Source organism: Delphinapterus leucas, chromosome 3, assembly GCF_059928025.1.
Source record: "Delphinapterus leucas isolate spDelLeu-1000000601 "Yukka" chromosome 3, BTC_Dleu_Yukka2, whole genome shotgun sequence".
Classification (NCBI taxonomy): domain Eukaryota; kingdom Metazoa; phylum Chordata; class Mammalia; order Artiodactyla; family Monodontidae; genus Delphinapterus; species Delphinapterus leucas.
The window spans coordinates 9,358,955-9,378,144 of record NC_143131.1 but is presented as its reverse complement, the minus strand read 5'-3'; the positions used below and the strand labels follow the sequence as shown (position 1 = coordinate 9,378,144).

At 39.9% G+C, this 19,190-nt stretch overlaps 1 protein-coding gene across 6 annotated transcripts in view; it reads left to right on the top strand.

The window, feature by feature from the left end:
* Positions 1 to 19,190, top strand: part of SEMA5A (semaphorin 5A) — a 476,576-nt gene that overhangs the window by 293,793 nt on the left and 163,593 nt on the right. For all 6 annotated transcript variants that reach the window (XM_089908674.1, XM_022581376.3, XM_089908670.1 and 3 more), the window contains 2 exons: positions 6,597 to 6,659; positions 17,541 to 17,639. In XM_089908674.1, coding sequence (XP_089764800.1) covers positions 6,597 to 6,659; positions 17,541 to 17,639 — 162 coding nt within the window. The remainder of the gene's footprint in view (positions 1 to 6,596; positions 6,660 to 17,540; positions 17,640 to 19,190) is intronic.

Genomic DNA, 19,190 nt, shown 5'->3' with positions numbered 1-19,190 from the left:
TTTTGGTAAGATTTGGAAGCTAATTTGCAGCAGAGCAATGGCCCTCAGTGTGCTATCAATTGTCAGTTTCAGAATTCGTTACGTCACGATGTCTGGCTGTCTGTACTGTGTTGAATGGGATCCCTCCAAAATTCATGCTCACCTGGACTCTCAGAATGTGACCTTTTTAGGAAACAGAGTCTTTGCAGGTGTAATTAGTGAAGATAAGGTTTTACTGAATTGAATGGGCTCTAATTCAAATACCAGCGTTTTCACAAGAAGAGGGACATTTGGACAGAGTCACACAGGGGAAACACCATGTAACGACAGAGGTGAGGACTGCAGTGATGCTTCTATAAGCCGAGGAAGGTCAATGATGGCCGGCAGCTACCAGAGGCCGAGAGAGGCCAGGAAGGGATTCTTCTCCCTTGGAGACTCCAGAAGGAATCTACTCTGGCTGATTTTAGACTTCTAGCCTTGAGAACTGTGAGAAAACAAATTTACATTGTTTAAAGCCCCCCAGTTTGCAGTGCTTTGTTACAAAGGCCCTGGGAATCTGATACATTGTCTGCTCAATTAAAAAAACAAACAAACAAAAAAAACAGCCCTCAATTTAAAAAGCCCAATTAGAAAACAAAAAGCCCCAATGAGCATTTCACAGGTTGGCAGCTCCACCCAGCAGTGATCAAAGGAAGTTTGATTTGGTATCATTCTGTGAAAGAAAATCTTGGGCTTTGATATAAGGATTTAAAAAATAGTTATAACACATATTTATGGGACTGTCTGAGGTTAGATATTTCTCTAATGTTGGATGACTTCAGTTTTGTAAGAATCAAAAAACAGTAGTTAAACAGTAAATGCTGGAGAGGATGTGGAGAAAAGGGAACTCTCTTGCACTGTTGGTGGGAATGTAAATTGTTGCAGCCACTATGGAGAACAGTATGGAGGTTCCTTAAAAAACTAAAAATAGAACTACCATACGACCCAGCAATCCCACTACTGGGCATATACCCTGAGAAAACCATAATTCAAAAAGAGCCATGTACCACAATGTTCATTGCAGCTCTATTTACAATAGCCAGGACATGGAAGCAACCTAAGTGTCCATCACCAGATGAATGGATAAAGAAGATGTGACAGATATATACAATGGAATATTGCTCAGCCATAAAAAGGAATGAAACTGCATTATTTGTAGTGAGATGGATGGACCTAGAGTCTGTCATACAGAGTGAAGTAAGTCAGAAAAAGAAAAACAAATACCATATGCTAACACATATATACGGAATCTAAAAGAAAAAAATGGTTATGAAGAACCTAGGGGCAGAACAGGAATAAAGATGCAGACGTAGAGAATAGAGTTGAGGACACGGGGAGGGGGAAGGGTAAGCTGGGACGAAGTGAGAGAGTGGCATGGACATATATACACTACCAAATGTAAAATAGATAGCTAGTGGGAAGCAGCCGCATAGCACAGGGAGATCAGCTCGGTGCTTTGTGACCACCTAGAGGGGTGGGATAGGGAGGGTGGGAGGGAGATGCAAGAGGGAGGAGTTATGGGGATATATGTATACATATAGCTGATTTACTTTCTTATAAAGCAGAAACTAACACACCATTGTAAAGCAATTATACTCCAGTAAAGATGTTTAAAAAAAAGCAAAAGCAGTAGTTAGAAGATATGATGAAAGTCCCTTCCACTTCTCTGATTTGGAGGCCACCAGTAAGAATGACATGGACTTGCCTATATTCGCCGTGGGCATGAGTGCAGGGGTTATGGCAAATTGATATGAAAAGTGAACGAATGCACCAAATATCTGCTAAGGAGTAAAGGCAGAGAGGCAAACTGGACAAATCCATCCAAAGTGACTCAACTCTACCCCTTTATGTCTTGCGGGCCCTTAGTTCCCCGACCACCAGGGATCGAACCAGGGCCCCAGCAGTGGAAGCGTGGAGTCCTAACCACTGGACCGCCAGGGAATTCCCAAGTGCCACTTGTTTTGAACCCATCATGTGTGACCACTAAAAGCCATTAGCAAAGAAGATGCCTTTGCTCAAGGATAACTAGATTGACACTTGAGTCAGGTCACATAAAAATCACAGTTGTTTCAAGTTCTGACTCGTTTGCACTCTGCTTCTCTTTTGAACACATACAGTCTCACATTCCCCGGCAATTTGTTTATAATCGCCATGACAATTTAACATTCTCCAGCATTTCACAGAAATCCATGCCATAAGAATATGAATGCAAACATATTAAAAAAAAAGCCCTCAGGTGGTTGTTAATTTTTGGCACTGTGTAATTAAACTAGTTTTTTTTTTTTTTATGTTATCTTTTGCCAGTATCTAATTAGCAAAGCCATCTGCTGCAAGAGTACTGGCCCATCTGCCTAGAATGTTGTTCTCTTCACTTTTATGAACAGTATCTGCCTTTGCTGGTCCCTGTCTAATTAACTTCTCTCGCTGCAGAATGTGGTAATACACAACTTTGTTTATATACTTCCGAGAACTGTGGATTTATATGTATGTAACTCGATCATAAAAGGAGCCAATCTTTTTCTTTCTCACATCTGATTTACTCCTGAGATCCCAGCTCTGTTTATCATAACCTGAGCAAATGTGTGCACACAACAGGGAGGCGTGTGCTGTGTCATGAAACAGTAGGTGCTTCCATACATCCCCAGGGTTTCGGCAGGTATAAAATGATTTCCTGTAAACCTACTCACTTTCCTTTTAGGTCTGTCCATAGCACTGTCAATTCCTGAAAGTTGATGATGTTGTTAGTTCCAGTGTTCCACTGGATTCTGAGATGAACGTGGCTACTGTAACAATGAAAAGGACCACAGATGCATTCTCAGATTTAGCATGATGTTATCTAGGCTGATGGAATTCACTTATATTTTATTGTAGACTAATATCTGATGTGTGCAAACATTATCTGTATGTGTGTTTTTCCTTCTATCACTCATTATCTATCAGTGTCTTGCACTTAGTAGGTATTTAATGAATATTTATTAAGTGAAAGAGAGAATGGTGAGTGCATTTGCGTAAAGCAACACCTCTGCAAATTATTGAATAGCACAGATGTTATTTCTAACTATTTATAGACAAAAAAAAACTGTGCCACAAACAGGAAACTCTGTGTCTTTTAAAACGTTGATGTTTCAAACTCATTGCCTTTGGATATCCAAGTAACCACATTATCACTGCTACGTGTCTGCTGTTGAAAAATATAATGAAGGGGATAATAAAGTAAATACAGAATGGAGTAGAGAATTAAGGTTGCTTTTCTCTACTAGGCTCTGGTGCAATAGAAAAAGACAAGAGATGACAAAAATTAAAGATTTAATCCCCAGGATAGAAGATCATGGGTGTTGCATTGAGATCTGAAATGTAGAATGTAGAACCCCTTAGCCTTTGTTTTTTTGGGGTTTTGTGTGTGTGTGTGCGGTACGCGGGCCTCTCACTGTTGTGGCCTCTCCCACTGCGGAGCACAGGCTCCGGAGGTGCAGGCTCAGTGGCCATGGCTCACGGGCCCAGCCGCTCCGCGGCATGTGGGATCTTCCCGGACCGGGGCACGAACCTGTGTCCCCTGCATCGGCAGGCGGACTCTCAACCACTGCGCCACCAGGGAAGCCCTAGCCTTTGTTTTGACTGTCATAAACATAGGTTTGGGTGAGTAGAAAAGTGTCTTAGAAGGAGTCAACCAGAAAGATGGCTTCATAAATCAGCAGTGGGATTTGTTCCAAAATTATGATGCATGAAAGAATAACAATGAATCTCCATTGAGAATAGAACAAGAAGGCTGGATTAAAGAAGTTTAATTGATTAGAATACATCTTGTGGAATAAAGAAAAGTTGTGACCAGTTTAAAACATAATCTAATTCAAACAGAGTAATTGAGTAACTTTGAGAAATCTGGTACTGGAGAGTTCCATTGATATTCATATTTCTCTCTAGAGAAAGTGTTTTTCTCCATTGCTGCCAAGTGGTCAAATAGGTAAAATCTAGTTTGCTGAGTGAACAGACAGTAGGTGATTCATCTGGAACACCCAGTTTTAGGCCAATCTTGAAAAGACACATTTTCCTACTCCATTGTTTTTCAAATTCTGTGACATCCAATCACATGTGTTCAGCTACAATAGGTAGTTCAGTTCCATTCTTAACATAATTTCCCTTTATCCTGACTTCTAGTTAGGTAGAAAGTGAATCAACAGAAAAGCTATACAATCATGGTCTTTAATTAATTCTGGATTTGAACATTACTGGAAAGTTGGTATATTGTAATAAAAATGCCTCAAGAAAGTAACTTTGCTACTTTTAATAACCATCTTCAGAAAAATCTATAAGATTTTTCCTACTTTCTGTTAGCCTAATAAACTTGTGTGAGCAGTTGCTCTTTCTGGCGAAACTGGATAAAGCAATGAAATATCTTTGAGAGCTCTCACATTTTTTTCTCTTACTATCCCCTTCCAATCCTTGGCCAGTGTTTATCTTGAAAATGCAAAGGTTACTTGGACATTAGGCAGACTTGGGAAGCTGATTGTTTGCCATTTCAGCAGAAGGATTTGAAGAATTTTGATGGCATTTGATAAATATTCTTCTTGTAACTCTGGAACTAACTCTGCCCCTTGCAGCTCTTAAGTTTACTGAAGGCAGCATTACTATTTAACTTTCAACAAAATCAGTAAACCAGTGAGAGCCACTAGGAATTCCTCATTATCTAAATCATTTCACTTAATAATTTTCCTAGTAATTATAGAGCACAAATTCCTCCTTGTAATATATAACTCTAAATCCTCTTGATGATATATAAAATCCAAGTTATTATGGGGTGTACTTTGCTAAAGAATGTATCATAGTGTATCAATTCTGTTTTGAGTTTAAGTAAGGGCGAAGGCATGAATATCTCTTTTTAAATGAAAACAACAGAATGAGCTTTTATACAGAGATCTGCTAAAGGAAAGCTCCACTTAGAATAACAGCAGTGAGCTTGTTTTATCTGTGCTTCATGGGGATATATAATTATGCAACTGTACATGAAGTTCTTATCTCTTCTCTGGAGGTGTCATCACTTCTCATAAAAGTATCTGTCATTCTAGTAAGGAATTCAAGTCATTTGTTTGCATTAGATGCTAATTAGCTGTAACCTTATTGTTGCCATTAAACATTATGAACAGGAAAACATCACAGGAAGAATGAACAACTTCTCTTATCAGATGTTGACACAGACAAAAATCTCTAAGTCTGCACAAGGGAAAAGAGTTATAGTATTGTTTCTGTTTGAAAGGCACTGAAGTGGTTCTCTCTAGAACACTTTTCTTATGAATTCATATTTGCCACGTAAGATAAGATGCAAGATGCAGCGTTTTATGTTTTAATCTCTGTTATGTAACATTCTTTGGAGAACAGTAGATATTAGATAATGGTGTTAATATGACTTTGTTATTCTCAGTTTAGGAGAATTAGCAAAAAACAAAAAACAAAAACCTTCTTTTTAGAAGTAAGAGTGAAGACATTATTCTCTTTCATAATATTTGACATTAGTATTTTTTGGCTTAGTTTAGTTTATTGTGTAACAATAGTCCAAATTAAAAGCAAATTGTCCCTCGCTTCGATTTTTTCTGATAATGATTTAACTGGTTCTTCAGAAATCTTGAATTCTTCAGAAATCCAACTCTAATAGTAAGATAGAACATAATTGTAATAACAGGTGGACGGAATGGAGAAAATATTTTTGCCCTATAAAAGTCCACATTCCATAAAATAATGGAAAAGATAAATATCTCAGATACTTAAATCTTTTCAAAATATGATTCACAGTCTCAACATATTGGCCATTAATGTTTGCAGGTATCATTTCTTCCTGTGAAGTAGGTGCTGTATGTTACCTTAACTCATCACAGGTCCATTTGTGGGTTAGCATCAGATGTGAAAGAATGCATATCACACTGATCAGCATGAGTTAGATTTGGAAAGTGAGGGAAAAAATTTAAAATTCATGGCTCTAAGTATTTAGCCAGAGCTAACAACTGTATAAAAATTATTGGCATTGGGAGGAAGTAGTAGATGGGCTTTTGCGTGAGCTGTTTATTTTATTGACTATTCATCATTTAAATATGTCTTTGGGGAGTAAGGATATGCAAAATCACTCTTGCTTCATTATCTGTGAATATTGATAAATGACAGACCATTAAACTGAGATATACACCTCTAAATGAGAATTTAGATCATTTTGTTTCAAGGCTTCTCTTTTCAGCATCCTATGAATCTCTTCCGTAGTTTTACTGAAATGAGTGTTTCTGTAATCAGTGAAGTAGTCACCAACTCAGGGCGTGTGCTTCTCTCATAGCGACTAGTTTTAAAGCACGTTATTACTGCGCAAATGAAAATACTTAGGGGGTGAGTCCTTTAAAATGCTTCAATTTGAAAGCTCAGTATAAACCCACATGACTGAATTCCATGTTTTTGGTGTAAATTCTATGTTAGTATGAAAATATTGGTGCCGTGGTGTGCCCACCTTACCTAATCTGGTTACCGATACCTTATTATTTTTTTCCCTTTTACTCATTCAAAGTCCTTTTATTCAGTTGTTGTCGTTTTGGTGTTTCCTATAGGCTGTGGAGTGGGAGTGTGATGAAGCAACGAAGAAGGCCTGTTACAGCAAAGGCAAGTCCCAGGTAAGGAAGATGCCATTATGGGTAGTCATCACCTTTTTGAGGGACAGTACATGGAACGTTTAATATGAAGGCTATTCCCGCTTATGATGTCATGGAAACTGAAAAAAGAAGCAAGATTCAAAATATATGCACAGTAAATTCTCAAGGTTTTAACACTGAAGCAAGAGTAACAACAATCAGCTCTTAGGATTCAGAACATATGATCAGATCTAATTTGCACTCCCAGTCATTAGAGTAAGATAAGAAATTAATTGGTTATGATGTCATTTCGAAAGATATGGGCTTGAATTTTGAAAATACTATTTTAATTTCCCCCAATCATATCTTACAGCTAACTCCAGAAAGTAACTGTATGATAAATATAATTACTATATCAAAACTGATTTGAGTTTTTTTTATAATTCATCTTAACATGTCTTTAAAATAAGTTCTCTCTCTCTCCATATGAAACTCTACATGGCCAAGTTCCTAAGGAAAGAGCAGATTATAGCTAACATTGGAAATACATTTCTTGAGCTACTGTGCACATTGCAGGCCTACTTTCACACGACTGGTGGCCTCAGAAAGAGACATGGGTCTCTTTTCCAAGGAAGTCTGTGTTTCTGAGGAAATCCCACTGGATCATCTTGAGGAAACGTTTCTGCAGCTGGTGCATAAGCTCATTATGTCTCATTCTGTTAGTGATCATTTTTTATTGGAACGTGGGCCTTTCCGATGTGAATCACACTTTGGGTCACCGAGTAAAGCAGACTCACAGGGAGCAGCAAAGAGGGCTCACTGCACAAAGTGTGGTCCCAGGGCCAAGGGCTTGAGGAAAAATACAGCAAGTGGAGAGGGCGCTGGTAAAAGATCCTTACACCACCTGTGTTTGTCCAAGAGGGTTACGCACTTTATTTTACCCAATTTCATTTCCTGTTTCTTTGTCTTTTAACTCAACAGTTTTGAGAGTCAGACATGGAGGCAGGTCTCAGCAAACTTAGTCGTTGGGTTTCCCAAAACTAGGAAAGAGTTAGGAAGTAAAGAACTAGGCAGAAGGAAGGAGAGAAGGAAGAAAATGCGATCTTAGCTAGAGAAACACTTGGAGACATTTTACAAAAGCAGAAATTGATGAATGCTGTTTATTGAAAGATATCTAACCTCAGAAGGTACCTCTGAGATAAAGCATCAGAGGCACAAGAAGATTTAAAAGTGGCACCAGGTTCCAGAGAATCAGAATATCGTCTCTTAAATTACCCCCCAAAATAAATAAATCAGTACATAGTAAATTTATTTACCTCTATAACAAATTCAGAAGAGTTTGTATAAATTATGTATGAAGCCTTTGAAAACGTTCTTCCTATTTGGTTTTTCCTCTCCTCCCTGTAACGCTTACATGTTTGATATGACAGGTGGATTCCTGCCCTTTTTTTTGCTTCTCACTCATCTCGGAGCACAAGAAATTCTTCAAGTAAGACCCCGGTAGTGAGGAGTGAAAGCTAGGGAATCAGATCTGCCTCGGGGGGGAGGGTGGGAAAAACGACTTTCTTTCCTCTAGCAAGACCCACTGATGGGAAGCATTGGCCTCTCTCTCCAAAGTTCTCATGCCAACACTGATCCCTTTGTCTGGCGACATCAGTGCCCCCAGGGTCCCTGGGCACCGTCTGTGACCTCATTCTGCCCATGCTTTCTTCTCTCTTTTACTTTTCCTCTTTTCTCTCCTTTCTCTTCTTGTCTTCATCTTCCTCTGGTACTTTAGGTCTTCTTCCTCCCCTTCCTTCTTGCTGGGGCTGTGATACACCCACAAGCAGCACTATTCAGTTTTGGGAAACCCCGCCAAAATCTTTGTGGACACCTGCCTGTCTTAAGGCCTGTCTGGGGACATGTGTAGTTGGTAGCCCTGGGTCAGGGGGTGGCTGGGCCTCCCTTCCCTTCCAAGGCCCCATCTAACTGTTCCTCGCCCGCCTTGCCCTACCCCGCCCTGCCTCCCTCCCCCATCTCCCTGGACTTCTGTGTCCCCTCTCCTCAGGGGTTCCTGCCTGACCTGTCCCACCCCACTCCGCATCACTTCTCAGTAGCCATTTGTATTTCCTGGTCAGGCTGCGTTTTAGTTATTCAGCCCCCTCCCCTGAGCTGGGCCACATGAATTCTTGTTGACCCCAGGACACAGCCTGTAGTGGCTGTTTGACTCCACTCCACTAAGGAGCGAGCAAACACGTAAGCCTTCATCTGGCTTCTGCCCTCACCACTCCCGATGCTGGAGCTACTTCTTGTGGTGGAGTCTGTCCTGGCCTCTACCTGCCGCATGCCGGTCATTCCTTTCACCCATCATGACAACCAAGAATAACCAGGAATGTCTCCAGACATTGCCAGACAGTGACTTGGGTGAAAATCCCAGTCGTAATTCCCAAGATGTATTGTATTGGCAACTTTTACATTGTCTATTTTGAATTTTGCTCTCCCTTTAAGAGTACTTTCACATTTCATCTAGATCACACTTATTTATTCATTTCAAGGGCTTTAAAAAAATGTCCTCTCTGTGGACTTCAGTCTCCTGTGTGTTAAAGGAAAACATTCAATTACTTAATCTAGCCAAGGTTTCTCCTGCTAATAGTCTACGAGTCTACAATTTTAAAACAATCCGTGTGGTAGCCTTATACTAGTAGATTATTACTCCTTGGGGTGAAAAGTTGCTTCTGCTGAATCAAAATTGTCCCATATTTTTCCTTAAGCTGTGATCATTGGTTGTTTGATGCTTAGAAATTAAACAAGTAAAAACCAGAGAACACACAGGAAAGGCCATCTTTCATGCCTATTAGGAATATATCTTTGATTCACAGAAGGGACAGATCATTATTATACATAATTGAGGTTTCCTGATACACAGAAAGAAAATGAGCAAAACAAACATTGTCAAAGAAAATCGTACCTTTAAGTTCCACATGTTTCTGGTTTCAATGGGCTAAGAACAATGGCAAACCTCAGTAATTATAAATCGATTCAAACTGTGTTTGTGGATGGGATTTTTTTTTAAAGATGAATACGTTAAGACAGATGAAGATGAATTTCAAAGTGCCAATGTGAGAAAGAGAAATGGCATATTCTTTTAGGTTGCATGAAGTACATTGATAAACTCACAGACAGTTTTGAACAACCTACGCTTGGTTGAAATAGAATTCGGTTTTGTAGCAGAACCATGTGTGATGAAGTTCATGTGCACAAAATGATGTGATAGGTCTATGAAGGCAGCAGCCTAAGCAGCGCTGCTGGGCTGGTCCAGGGCTGGTGAGAGCAGAGGGACATCCAGGGCTCTTCATTTTCTGTTACTAGTTCCTTTCTCTTATATAGCATCTCTGTGGCTTTCTTAAAGTGGCACCTGGCACAGCAGCCATCAGAGACCCTGAGCCCAGCTCCTGGAACACAGAAGGGAAGGAAACAAACAGCTCCAAAGGTCTAGCCCCTGAATTCAGAATTCATTCAACCCCAATTTCCCTGTTCTGACATTTCAAGGAGCCAAATCAGGAGACATTTCCATAGAGTCCATTTGACTGAAATGTAACATCTCTTTGGGGGAGTGGAATTCAGATTTTCTTAGTAGCCCTGAGTTTAGAAATAAGAATTCAATTGTTTTCTATTTTTGTTGGCGTTAGAGTAATATGAAAACTTACACACAAATTTACAAAGTTTCCCTTCTCCCTGAAATAGAGTAATGCAAAATGTGACATCTCAAAAATGCGAAAAATGCTAGCCATTTTGTCTGAACTCATTTGTTCCTACCCTAAGAAAAGCGGTCTGTGCTTCTCCACATAATGCCTTTTACTGCAGAGCCAAGAATGTGGAGCGTGGATGAGGCGCTGGGCCTTCAGGGTGGTACTGCTTGCGCCCACTCAGTCCTCTGGGGAGAGCATTCCTCCGCGGGCTGCAGAGGGGAGAAGAGAGAGGGCACATTTCTTCGTGTTCCCCGTGTTGCTGGGACCGACACGGACATCATTTCACGTTCAGTCGATTAAAATGACCATTTAGGGAATCAACGTCAAGAAAATGTAGCCAGATCTTTGATTTGGGCCTGTGTAGCAGAGGAGGGAGGACGGAGACTGTCAATTCTTGGTGAGCTTTGAATTCTATTTTACTTAAAATTTTCAGCTCACTTGGGAGAAAAGGGGTGACTTGGCGTGAAATGGCTTAAACATCCTATCTATGAAAACAGGAGTGGGAAATCTGTGTTGTTTACGGATTCAAAAAGGTTTCATAATAAAATCTGTTGTATTTAGTTATTTTTGAAACATCACTCTAGGCATTGGCTTCTAGAAGTATTTAAATGTGTTTTACACAAATGTTATTTTAAACGTAAATAGTCGATTCTCTTGTGATCTAACAAAAGCTCCTTGTCTGCTTGGGGTTATTATGTCTAAGCCAAAGCCCTTCCTACCATGACCTTTAGGAACTTTACAGAGGAAACACAACCAATTATTAAGGGAATGAAAGAGCTCCTTTATGCACATATTATACTTTATAATTTTCTAAAGATTCTCATTTGTGATCTCATTTCAGTATTTTTAACACCAAGTCCCTAGAATGATTTTGCAAGTTAGTGGGAGAGTTTGGATTAGAATCCAGTGCTCTGTGTATTTCTCTTCCTGCTGTGTCCTGTGGTCCTGCTTCCCAGGTTGTCAAATTCTGCTCATAAACAGGTAAATTCCAGAGAAGAAAAACATGATGCCATCCCGCCTGGGAACCTGTGATGTAGGGGGTGAAACAACGTTTTCATCCAAGGTGCCAATATTTGGAAAGCTATGAGTTAACTGGTGCAGGCAGCACACTACAGAACTGCCTTTATTCTGTATAATTGCTCCAAAAACGGAGGGTTCTTTAAGATCAGATACTAACAACCTGTGCAGATTACACATACCAAATTTTGGTTCATAAAATTGAGGTTCCTTAACAAGTTACCCTTGGAGTCAGAGCTCAGTTGAAAACAATCTCAGTAGGTAAATAAATATATATAATATACTCTATTAATACACTTATATAGCATACACTCTTTTAATATATATTCATATATATGTGTATCCGTATATTTATAGTTTTATAGATATACATATAAATATCTATATTTATATATCTAAATATGGACATCATAGTATGTCTATATATTTATATAAATGCTTCTGTAATATGTATGCATATATATTCATATGTAATATATATGTCTCCTATATATGTATATATGTCTTATATATGTGTGTGTGTGTGTTTTTATATATATTTACATCTGATTGGATGGTACAGTTTTTCAAGATCCACCAAGATCCACAGTTAGTCTTTCTTCAAGCAGAACATCTGTTTGGGAAATAAATATGATGAAGTGCTGCAGGGCAAACCCAGTTATTTCATGAAGAAAATTGTCCCCAAACACATGCTGTCTCTGCTGGGGCCTTGGTCTTATGTCCTTGAGATCAAGTGGGCATCGGCTGTCGCATCTAAAAGCTCTTTTGGTGAGTCAGCAACTGTGCATGTCAGCTATCAATTCAAGCAGGAATTGCTTCAAAGTCAAGGACAGGTTGACCCACCGGTGGGACTGCAGGCACAAGCGGGTTATTTTAATGTTTAAGTGCTATTATCAAAGTGAGGTAGATGAGTTTCATTGTAACAACAGAAGCCATGTGCTGGCAGGCTCCCGGAGCCTTGGGAATGTGCACTGTGTCTTCCTGGAAAACTGGAATTCCTTAAATCCCCTTATGCCATTTTTGAGCTACAGAAATGGGATAAAAGAAACAAATTCTCAGGTGAGATTCTTATCATGGACATTTAGATAAGCTCATTTAAAAGATAAACCTAGAGTAGAACCTCCTGAAAGGACTTCTGTGTTATATTTTAAAACACGTGGTCCAAGCAGTACTTCTAGTAGGTTCAGGTAACCCGTGAAAAGCCCCTGTCTGTAGCAAAGACTGACAAAGTGATAGACTATGGATTTTCCCATAGGAGAATTTGGATTTGGGGATCACCATCATGAGGAGACTCAGTATTACAGGGCCTGGCACTCAGCCATTTCCTGTCAGTCTTAATTTTTTTTTGCAGTACGCGGGCCTCTCACTGTCGTGGCCTCTCCCATTGCGGAGCACAGGCTCCGGACGCACAGGCTCAGCGGCCACGGCTCACGGGCCCAGCCACTGCGCGGCATGTGGGATCTCCCCGGACCGGGGCACGAGCCCGCGTCCCCTGCATCGGCAGGCGGACTCTCAACCACTGCGCCACCACTGATTCATAAATTGATCTTCTGCTCCAAAGCAAAGTACTTCTGCTTTCTTTCATTTCTGTTTTTACGTTCTGTTTTGCTTGGACTTTCTCCAATCTCTCATCAAAAAAAAAGAAAGAAAAAGAAAGTTGTTATTTTCAATGTATTTATTTGCTTAGGATTCACATCCAGTCTGCTTCTAGATAGAATCAGTTGAGCAGTTTGTGAATTAACCATGAGGGAACATTTAGGGGAGTGAAACAGGAAGGGGCTGAGCTGAGCTGACCCAGACTGTCGGGCGAATGAGTTCAGCCTTGGACAGTTAAGAAGAAACACGGAAGTACCACCCTGCCTCCAGTGGTTCCTCCTATTGGACACAGAGGGCGAGCAGAGCTCGTCCAGCCTCACTGGTGATGGGACAGAACTCTTCCCCCCCCCCATCCTCTTCTCTGTTCCCTCCAACCTTGCATGCTGGGCTTACCTAAAGCATTACCCTCCTCAGGCCCCACTTCCCGTAAGCAACTACGGCTTTCACGGAGCTGGTGATGCCTGCATCCTCTTAGTAAAGACTGCATAAGCCTCCATGTCCGATTGTCCTGTTTCCTGACATTTACCTGCTTCCTTCCCTACATCCTCACTCAACATGAGGGAGCCTATCAGCATCGGGGAGACCTTTCCCAGAGGGTACAGTGTATTCTCGTGATTTCCAGAACATACTTTTTAAATTCTCTGTTCTAATTCTTTAAAAAATTTTTTTTGATGTGGACCATTTTTAAAAAGTTTTTCTTGAATTTGTTACAGTATTGCTTCTGTTTTATGTTTTGGTTTTTTGGCTGCGAGGCATGTGGGATCTTAGCTCCCCGACCAGGGATCGAACCCTCACCCCCTGCATTGGAAGACGAAGTCTTAACCACTGGACCGCCAGGGAAGTCCCTCTCTGTTCTAATTGAAATAATATTGTGCCCTCCCTCATTTACTTTTTTCCAGGATTTTTTTTGACAACCAGTTGGATTTGTCCTTCTGCTCTGACACACGTCAGCATCCTGGGTATCACATCCCCAGCCATCTTTCTAGTTCTTCATCAAGTTTGTAATGGGCCTTCAGGAAGGTTAATGACCTACAGTCCTGTTTTCACTTTGTCTTTCTTTTGGGAGATTAAGATAAACACCATATCTGTTATCTTTATTGTTTCTCTTCCCAAAATTGATTAGAGGCCCTTGCTTTTTCTTCACCAGGTCCGTAAGACTCAGCCATGAGAGCACGTCTTTTCAATGGGGATGATTCTCTTGGAATAACTTACCCTTGGCCAAGTTCACGGTGATATGACTGCCTCTAGCACATTTCTACCTGTGTCAGTCTCCTGCTTTAAAAAAATAAAACGCGAAAAGTTCTCTTATGTTTTGACTCATTCTTGAGAGAGTTCTAAAAGCAGCAACAGAAAACAAACAAAATCTCCACATCTCTCCACTGTCTGTAATTTTCTCTCATTCTTTATTATAGTGTCATTGTTGTGTCTGCTTTGTCCATTCCGGCCATCAAGAGCCATCTCAGCCCTGTGTTCCCCGAGTTGTCTTTCTGGAGTGCCCTCAGACGCCATTAGGTCTGGGGTTTCCACCCTGGCCTTGATCCTGTCTCTGCAAACTCTGTGCCCCTCTGCTGTCTGAGGCGGCACACCCCTCCTCTGTGTTCTCCGAGTGAGAGCTCCCTGACCCTGGGAAGGGATAACGATGTGCCTTTTTGATGTCTTGGTTTGTTCTTTCTCTTCAGAACTCTCCTTCCCTTTCCCCAGGTATAAAAGCAAAACAGAACAGAACAAAATAAGCCTCCCCATCAGGTGTACCTTTCTCAGTTACTCAATTTATTGTTTTCCTTTGACACTCATTTCTTAATTCGTCTAATAGTTAATTTCGATCTTTCATTCTGTCCTTTTTTTTTTCCTCAAAGTATCTTCAGTTTAGCAGCCAATGATAATTTGTTGTGTTTTTTTTTTTCCACACACACACACACACACACACACACACTGTATTTTATTTTTACAGGAGATAAATAGACTGACACCAAGCATTGTAAATGGATGACCACGACAAAAGCAACAATGACTGCAATTACCAAACACGAAACACACTCACACTGTGTCATAATATTGACATTCAGTCCAGGAATCCTCCACTGTAACAGCTCCTTCACTTTGCAGTGAAAATTGATTGGTATATTTTTTGCCTCTGAGTCCTCGTGGGATTTTTCTTTTTATTCAAACAGAAAGTCACAAAAATTATGATCATCCTCATCAGTCCACTCAGTCCCGTGTAATTAATTTTTTTCATCTTGATCTTTTGTTGGCACTTTTATGAATTCATCAGTTTCCCATTAGAGTTCAGAAAATGCTTCTTCATTCAGTTCAGCAGTACAGTCAGTTACCAGAAACCTGTACTTGTCAGAGTCTTTTCCATGAATTCCTTGAAGATGAAACCCTTTTATAGGAACATTTTTGCAAAAGCATCAGAGTATACCCAGAACTGTCTGTAAATGACAAAAGACTTAAAAATGACCACGGTTAAAGATTGGATGAAAGTTCATAATAATGCAATTGGCAAGGAAATTTAGTTATTTCTGAGATATACATTTTAAAGTAATAACTAGAATTATGACTTATAACATTATACCAGAACATATAAGATTTTTAGAAATTTCATGTAATGTCTGAAACATTTATATTAACGTATTTCCATACAAAAAAATCAAAGAAAGTTTAGTATTAGTTGTTTTTTTGTTTGTTTGTTTTTTTTTTAGACTGCAGGATAATTTGTTGCTTTTATTGTTAGTGGTAGTATTAGGAAAATTATCTACCTTTGATATTTCACTTTACAGTTAGAAAACAAATTCAAATATTTTAGCTCATTTTATATCCACAGCTAGGCCATGCCACAGGCTGAGTTATGGCAAATCAACATTTCGTGGAGACTGAGGCTCCATTCCACTGAAGAGAGCATTGCTGTGCCATTAGATCCAGATCCTCCTGATTGGGGAAATGTGTGTCAAACCGATATATCATCATGCAGCATCTTCTAGGTCTGGTTGGTTGGTCAGTCACCATTTCCTGTTCATTTGCTGGAGTCTGACTTTGCCCTTTCACACGGAAGCAGGAGGGACTGAATTATGGAAGTAGTTTCCTTACCTGTCTCCTGAACTGCCATATCACATCTCTACTAGCTTCCACATGGTCCAGAGTGGTCCTTCATTTACAAACATCACCTCAGGTCAAAACTGCATGCAGTGGCACAGGGAGATCAGCTCGGTGCTTTGTGACCACCTGGAGGGGTGGGATAGGGAGGGTGGGAGGGAGACGCAAGAGGGAGGGGATATGGGGATATATGTATATGTATAGCTGATTCACTTTGTTATACAGCAGAATCTAACACAACGTTGTAAAGCAATTATACTCCAGTAAAGATGTTTAAAAAAACAACAACTGCATGAAGTAAAAACATAAAACGGTTCCTTCACATTCAGAATAAAAAGTAAACTCACTGGTCTGGCACACCTGGCCTGTGTCTGGCTCCCCAGCTTATGTCTACCTCTTCTGTACATAGTGAAAGCACGGTGCTTTCTCCAATCGTGATGCCTTGTCACAGTCCATTCTTTCTGCTGAGAATGTGTTTTCCCTCCTTTGCTTGGTAAAATCCTGCAAGTGTCAGGGGGTACCTCCTCAAGGAAGCCTCACCAAATCCTACTCTTCCTTTGAAACTTATCTCAGGTGTCATCTCCTCCAGGGAGCCTTCCTACACCTCCTCCCTTCCCCTCTCCTCTGGAGCTAGCAATATGCTGTTCTCCGGTGACTCCTCATTAGAGTACGTGGACAGCTCCGTGTATTTTAATTTTGTGCTACGGGCCTAGATTGTGACTTTTTCCACAGTCTCTGCCAAAGAGTATCTAATCAGTAAATACTTGCTGGCTGAATGAATGAAGAGCTTTCTACCTGAAAGTTCCTGCACTACTATGACCATGTCCTAGACTTATATGTATGTTTTGCAACCACAGAAAAAAAATTCAGCTGTGAGCCATCCCTCAGCATGAGCTTTCATGCCTCTTGTTCCAGACATCCTTGACTTATTAGTTATATTTTAATTTTTCATCAAATAATCAAACATGTTTATAGATTCTTGCTGTGTATGCATTTTGAGAACTTTATGTGAAACTTCTTGCAATTTGGAATCAGAGTTTCACATGTGACCCTAGCATCTGGAGAAGCATTCACCATGTTTTTTCAAGTTCCTGGGGAAGTTTTCTAAGACACTGTTTCATGAGCAGTGTTTATTTATTTTCCTAATATATGTCAAAGGCAATTTAGGGCTCACACTGTTATCAGCTACAACTCAAAATGAAAGCCCATTCATCAAAGGAAGACACAAGCTTTGAGATTTTAACTGAACGTATATTTATATCTATCTTTACAAATATCCTCGATTGAGCAAGTGTGCAGAGAAAGTCAGACTATTTTAGAGTTCTGTTGTTATTTTTTGGTCAGTATCTGAGAGGATTTTTTGGTTTGTTTGTTTTTACTGGTTAATTAACATCTAATCTATTAACTAGACAAGATGTATTCATATTCACCGTTCCTCTTGCGCTCAGGCCTCCTTAACAAGTTTCTTGTGATTTTTTAATTTTTTCAGGAGGAATGTCAGAACTACATCCGGGTACTGTTGGTGGGTGGCGACAGGTTATTTACCTGTGGAACCAACGCTTTCACGCCGGTCTGCACCAACCGCACGGTACGGCTTCAGCTGGAACTTTGACAGATTTTAATACCTGGAAAATCCAAGCATTCTATTAAAACCCTAGTTTTAAACGTGTTTCTATTCTCCAAAGAGTTGCTTTTTAATTTTAAAAAACATCTTTTGTCAAACTGAGTAAATATTTGATGTACTGATCTATTACTAATAACACTATTATATAAAGAACTGGTAATAATTCTAGCTTGTTTAATTAAATTTAAATATGCTTTCAGACTATTTCTACCAGCTTATTTCCCACCAGACCCTAAACATAATCCTAAACGTATTCTTATTTCTTTTTCTTCTTTATCGTAGGGAGGCTGTTAAGTATTAAAATAACCTAAAATTATAATCCAAGTGAAGAAAACACAGTTTACAAATTGGATGAGAAGGGTGTCAAAAAAGTAAAGCAAACTAGCAAACAAATGGAACCCTACGAAAAGTAAAGTTATATGCCACCCTCTGTCTTTTTATTTTAACCTGTCATTATTGACAGGGGAATTTTCAGCATCCAGGTCTTATACCCGTAGAACTGCCGGGTTATCAGAGCACACGTGTAATCTTCCTAATATGGGATATTCATTTGATCTTCCTCCAGGAACATGATGAAGAAATATCACTATGTTAATTTCCTGGTTACACACTTTCTCTCAAGACCTGAGCTTACCATCCTCTTTTAGTATTCATTATTTTCAAATAACATTCAGTTATTGGAAAGAAAGGGAGGATGTTGATGATAAGAAGTGATGCTCACAGAGAGATCCCTAGGTACCATGGCCTGTCCGAAGCACCTTACAACTTCATCCTCACATCCACCCTATGTGGTGCTTACCCTTTGGGTCACCACTTTATAAGAGTCTAAGGCTTAAAGACTTGAAGTAGCTTACCCGGGGCTACACGTCTAATAAAGCAGGCAGTGTATCTGAGCCCCCCTGCCTAACCCCTCTGCTCTTGTACCTCTCAGGTAAGAGTAAAGAAACCAGAGGAGAGCAAAGATTCCCTCCCCATCCAAAGAACTTTTCTCATTCACTGATTGTTCAGCTCCTCAAATGCTGGATTCCCCCACTTGACTGCAAGGCACTGAGTTGCCTCTCTGAAAACTAAAAACTTAAGGCTTGGAAATTTGGGCTACGTGGTGCTAAATATCCATACATCCTTACCCATGAATGCAGTTTTGGGCTATTCATAATATTTTGATTCACTTTTATTGATAAAATTGTACCTAGTTTTTATTGCAATTTGTATTTCTATAAATATTGAAGTTGGGTTTTTAAATTAAAGTGGAAAAATCTGCACTGTCCCATGCATTATAAATAAAGTCATAGACAATAGTCTCACTTCATCTTTTGTGAGTATCCAAAAGCCAGAGGTTCAGTAACTCTCAAAGGAGGATGAGAGAGGTTGATCGGTAGATTGTCTAAGGATGACCACCGTGTACTCTTCTCATCCATGTCAGAGTGCAGAAGTTTGTCACATTGTATGAGCCCCAGAGAGTTTATCGTGCATGCTTTATTTGCAGTTTGGGTGGATGTGCTCCATTAACGCTCT